This window comes from Dioscorea cayenensis, chromosome 15 (genome assembly GCF_009730915.1).
Source record: "Dioscorea cayenensis subsp. rotundata cultivar TDr96_F1 chromosome 15, TDr96_F1_v2_PseudoChromosome.rev07_lg8_w22 25.fasta, whole genome shotgun sequence".
NCBI classification, from domain to species: Eukaryota; Viridiplantae; Streptophyta; class Magnoliopsida; order Dioscoreales; family Dioscoreaceae; genus Dioscorea; species Dioscorea cayenensis.
In genome coordinates, this window is record NC_052485.1 from 12,001,579 (window position 1) to 12,007,150 (window position 5,572).

At 31.3% G+C, this 5,572-nt stretch overlaps 1 protein-coding gene across 1 annotated transcript; it reads right to left on the minus strand.

Moving 5' to 3' along the window:
• Positions 1 to 3,140: 3,140 nt before the first annotated feature.
• Positions 3,141 to 4,195, minus strand: LOC120276761 (probable glutathione S-transferase). Its single transcript, XM_039283451.1, has 2 exons — positions 3,835 to 4,195; positions 3,141 to 3,706 (listed from the first exon to the last, which is right to left on the minus strand). Exons 1-2 carry the CDS (start codon positions 4,153 to 4,155, stop codon positions 3,362 to 3,364), a joined length of 666 nt encoding a protein of 221 aa, XP_039139385.1. The 5' UTR covers positions 4,156 to 4,195; the 3' UTR covers positions 3,141 to 3,361.
• Between the last annotated feature and the right edge of the window lie 1,377 nt (positions 4,196 to 5,572).

A 5,572-nucleotide genomic window follows, 5' to 3' on the forward strand; every position in this document is an offset into this window, starting at 1 on the left:
TTACTTCGATAACCCGTGCACTTGAGATACGCACACGCAAGGGGTGTATCAAATTCTATTTAAAGAAACCAACATAATTAATGACCAGTAAGATGAAGATAGAAGATTTCTCACTAAAGGTCTAAGCTTTTTGTTTATTGTGGAACAACAATTGTGGAGGGTTTTGAACAACAAATAGATAGAATTGATAAAGGATTTACTCAAGTATTAAGAAGATCAATGTTGTACCCGGTCCAAAATTCTGGACATTGGCCCTCTTTAGATTTTTGTGCATGCATGAGGAGTACAATAGTTTAGCAGTAGTGGCATCCTTGCATAATGATTGCACAGGCTTTCGGTGCAAAATCTAGCCAAAACTGATGGCAATTTGGTTATTTGGACCATTCCTTATTTTATTATTTTAATAGGAGGGCAAACTAATCATTTCTCACTTCAAAAAAAAAAGTGAGAAAAATGCTTTATCTGGTCACTCCCCTTCCTTCTTTCTTTCTTTATTCTTCATTTCTTCTCTTCCTCGGCCGAGCATTTCTTCTTCTTTAGAAAATCTCTGGCGACCAATTATGGAGAACCTAATCCAGAAAAGTTTTTATTTGGTATTTTGTTCATATTTCATCATTTTATTGTTAAAAACCTAGATCTAACTCTTAAACTATGCTTGATTTGTGGGAGATTATGGGCTTAAAATGAAGCCATTGATCTTCCAATGTATTGTTGTTGATGATTGTAAAGAAATTGCATTGTTTGATGATGTAAATCAAGAGAAAAATCTTTTTGTTATTGTCAGATTCACTGCAGCAATTCTTAGCATTGTAGCAATCATGATTTACAATAGCACTGAAATCTTTTCTGCCATTTCTTATACTTTTTTGGTCCAAATTGAAGCTCTTTATACTTGGACTTCATTAAAACCAATTTTACTCCAGTTTAGGTTGTTTGGATCCAAAATGATGTTGTTTTGTCCTAAGACTTTAGCGTTGTATGTTTGACATGTAACATAGCATTTGTATGCAGTTTAGTTTTCATTCTTTTGTTCATTGCTTTTTGGATTCCCTGCTTATGTCTAGGTGGTGAAGCATCTTCCAAGGGGAAGGCATCGATGATCAGTGAGAGCGTCTCGGGGCGAGACGATTGGTTCTGTGAGTGGGTTAAGTTGATGCACATTTCTAGTAGAATATGATTCAAATGCCTTTATTATTTGATTTGAAATTGACTCTTGGTTTTATCGTATTTAAATTAATATGTTGATCGATTGGGAAGGAACTTCCTTCTTATTGATTTATATTGGAAAACTCTTATTGTTTGAATGAAAATGTTATAATTATGTTGGTTTAATGGAATTGAATTGAATTGAATTGAATTGTTTGAAACTTGAATTGCCTAAATATCATTATGAGGCATGGTGTTGTTTACCTCCTACAATTATGAAGTGGGCTTTGGCACCATTCTATGCTTAGGTCCTAAGGATGTTGAGTTATTTCAATATTTGTAGAATTAAATGTCAATTGTTTGGTTTGATGTTTAGAAGCTTGGATATTTTGTGGCTATGATAGAAAGAATTGTGCAACAAAAATGAAGAAATATTTTTGCTAACGGAAGCTTCAAGGATAGAAAATATTTAAAATTTATTTTATCCTAGAGTTAGAATTGATTTGAGAGTTGAATTAGAATTTATACTCGATTTCTTTCGAAAAATTGGAAATCTCTTGGAAGAATAATGATGAACTACATATGTTGTATATGCTAAGAGTTGAATTGAATTTCGAATGTTAAATTGAGTGTTCATGTGAATGTCAATGAATTCTTTAGCATAATGTTCTTAAGGAATAGAAGGCAAGTTTGAAGAATTTTGATAATGAATTTAATATTAGTAAAGTTAATATTGGTGACTTGGGAGTAATGACACCTTGTTGAAGAGTTTGAGCTTGACTTATGTGCATGACAAATTTATGTGATTATAGACTTGTATAAATGATTATTTGATGATGTATAAACCTTGTAGGCATATTGAAATCTTGAGTGGAAGATTTTATTGATTTCTTGGTATGTATAAGTACTTATATTGACTTAGATATATTTATTGCTCAATGTGATTTTTTTATATTTGAATTGGTTTAATTGATAATCACTTGCTGGTGGGTGAGTAAATTCATATTTTAACAATTAAGGTTGATTATTACTTGAGCATTGTTGAGAGTCTTTGATGAATGCATTTTTTATCAAATTGAGGAATGTTGCAAAGGCGATTTCGAGTTTGAGAGGAATGTAAAAAAGGTAGTATGATCATGCTATTCATGGAAGACTTAGGTATTATGCTTGAATGGTTCTGAGGCTTACTATTATATCTGGGTGATATTTATTGAATTATTTGAGAGATAAAGCTAGAGCAATCATGAGTAATGTGCGAATTTTTAATTGAGCCAAATACCAGGATTTGTTCTATGGAGAGAAGTTTCAAAATTATTAGTTTTGGTGGTGGTTATAACTGCTTCAAATCTCATAGAAAGAAGTTTCAAAATTATTAGTTTTGGAGGTGGTTTTAATTACAGCTATAGCTTACAATTTTAGAGCCGATTATAACTTTACTGTGTAAAGCCGATTTTATACGAGGTGGTTTAAAGGCAAGTGAAAGCCATCACTATAGGTAGTTGAAACCATGAAATAATCGAAATATTTTTAATTAGTGAGGTAATCTCTATAATTTTACAGATCCCCATTTGTAGAAATAAAGGAGCACATAATATGATGAGGTTTTGTCAAATATGAATAAAATATGTATTAAAATTTTATAAACTGAAATTATATTAATAAAATACAATGTTTTAAAATATTTTATTTTATAAATTATTTTGAAGGGACAATTTTTATTTTTTAAAACTTAGCTTCAAATTTGGAAAATTAAAAATAACATACGTTCAGCACATATAGGTATTTTACTTAAAATATAAGATATACTAATATTTAATAATTTATACAGGAATAAATTACAAAAATGTCTTTTTAAAATAATAATTTCTCATGATAGTGGTTATATTGAAATAATGTTTATATATCCTAAACAAGATCCATTAAAAAAAAATAATAATAATTATTATTTATAACAGAAATAAAAAACTGACATTATTTCTCGTGCTCCACCAACATAAAATAACTCAAAATTTTATTCTCTAGTTAGAAACAAAATAAAAGCAGAAGGACATAAACATATTATGGAATTGGATAGGAAGCAATATGAATTGCCAACTCCAATGACCACCAGCCAATCCAACTGATTATTCATTCTGAAACTGAGCACCCTAAACAAACACTCGTCGCACAATACCATTACAAAATCACATACCAAACACCACGTACTAAAACGTATCTATTCCACCCCAAATCTCTTCTTCAAAAAGAGAACAAACTCGTAAACTTTATTAGGGTCAGAAAGAGTCTTAGAGACACTCTCCCTTTCCATGCACCTCTGGCCCCATGCCACAATCTTAGAGCATTCTTCCTCCATGCTGAACTTGGCACATGTCTCATAAGCATAGAACCACGCAACAAAAGGCACTAAAGCCAGATCAACAAACCCAAAAGTCTCACCTCCAAAGAACTTCTTGTCACCAAGCTCACCCTCCAATAATTTAAATATCTCTATGAACTCCTTCTTGGCTGCCTCTTGCTCCTCTCCCTTTAGCTTCCACAATCTAGTCGCACACTCATAAACCTTTATATCATGTACCAACAATATTAAAACATGTAATCCTGAAATATATATATATATATATATATATTGAAAAGAGATCAATACTAAAAACTACTCAAATGTTAATTATATGATGGTGTACGGTGTACCTTCTTGTCGATGAAATCAGCCCAAAAACGAGCGTTGGCGCGTGCCAAAGGCTCGGCAGGGAGCAACGGAGCTTTATTGGACCAAACCTCATCAATATACTGAACAATGATGAGTGACTCGCAAATGTATTTACCATCGTGTAACAACACTGGGATCTTTCTGTAAACAGGGTTGGATTTCAACAAGAGCTCACTCTTGTTCGCCAGATCCTGCTCCTTGTACTCATAATCCACCCCTTTTTCCGCCAAAGCTATCCTTACCCTTTGCCCAAAAGGGCTCACCCATAAATCCAACAGCACGACTTCTTTATCTCCGGCCATTGTTGACAGTGATGATTGCTTTTCCTTGGTTCCTAGCGTTCTTCGGACTAGTGCATTTATAGATAAGGCTCACAAGTGTTCTGGAGAGTTCTTTTCTGTTTCTTGTTGCCGTGTCACTGCTTTCGTAATCGCATTTGTTGAGGCGGTTGAGAGGGTGATTGATCGAAGGTTCCAAGAGACGATACGGGAACACTAGTAGCTAGGCCATGTGTTGGTGGGAGGTGACCAGGACAAAGACTACGCATCTGATGCAATGCGTCATCCATGAGCTAAAATTAATTTTTTTTATTTTAAAATATTATTTTTGTTGATACTATAGATAAACCTTCTCCATGCACATCCCAAATCCTCATTCAAAATATTAGAAGAAAGTTGACACTAGGGCTTCCGTGTGAGAGTTAAATTGTGAATAAGCCATAAGCCATAAATTAATATATATATATATATATATTCAAAAAAGGAATAAAATATATATTAAATCTTTAATTAAAGAGATGGTAATCAAACTAAAATTATTTATATATAATAAAATAAAAATTAACAGTAAATTATATTTAGAAAAAAGTATCTTTATGCCACTTGGCTAAATAAATAAAGCAATGTTTATCATTAAACTTTAAATTAAAGATATATAATATATACCAAATCCCAAACTCATTTTCTCCCAAAAAAAGATTATCCAAATTCAATTAAAAAGCAATGCAGATGCAAATTTAATTAGTAAAACATATAAGATCCAATGACACAACTCTTTTAAATATAACTATTTTTTATTTCTAGTTTACAAATATAAACAATTATATATATATATATATATATATATATATATATATATATATATAGAAATAGAAATAAGAAGGTAAAAACAAAACAAATTAAGCCCTTGTTTGGATTAATTTTAAATTTTTTTTAATTTGGTAAGAAGACTTAAAAAAAAACAGTGCTTTTTAGAGTAATTTAAGTGTTTTTTATATTTTATGCTTGGATAAATTAATGTAGATGTACTTTTATATGTGTGAAATGATTTGAATGTGTATTCTTAATAAAACTTTTTCAATGACAAATTACTAAAATTGACATTCATTGAGTTATTATAATATCTCAACTATTATGCATTAAAAATATACTAATTGTTATTAATAATGATAATAACAACACCAATGATGATGGTAATTAGGGGTGAGCAAAAAAATCCGGATCCGATGATCCGGTCCGATATCCGGTTTTTTTAGCCGAATTTTTTGGGTACCCGATCCGAAAAAGAGGGTCGGGTACCCGGTCCGAATTTTTAAGGTGAAAACCGGATCGGATACGGGTTGGGAGAAATTAAAAACCGGGTATCCGAATCCGATCCGGTTTTTAATATATTCATTTATATATATATGTATATAATTAGATATAGATATATAATTGGATA

What these genes read in the sequence shown, in the direction of transcription:
- LOC120276761 (XM_039283451.1), bottom strand. Translation starts at nt 4,155, where the DNA reads ATGGCCGGAGATAAAGAAGTCGTGCTGTTGGATTTATGGGTGAGCCCT. An exon ending in CTGATTTCATCGACAAGAAG is followed by an intron (nt 3,707 to 3,834) that starts GTACACCGTACA and finishes CATGATATAAAG; the next exon opens with GTTTATGAGTGTGCGACTAG.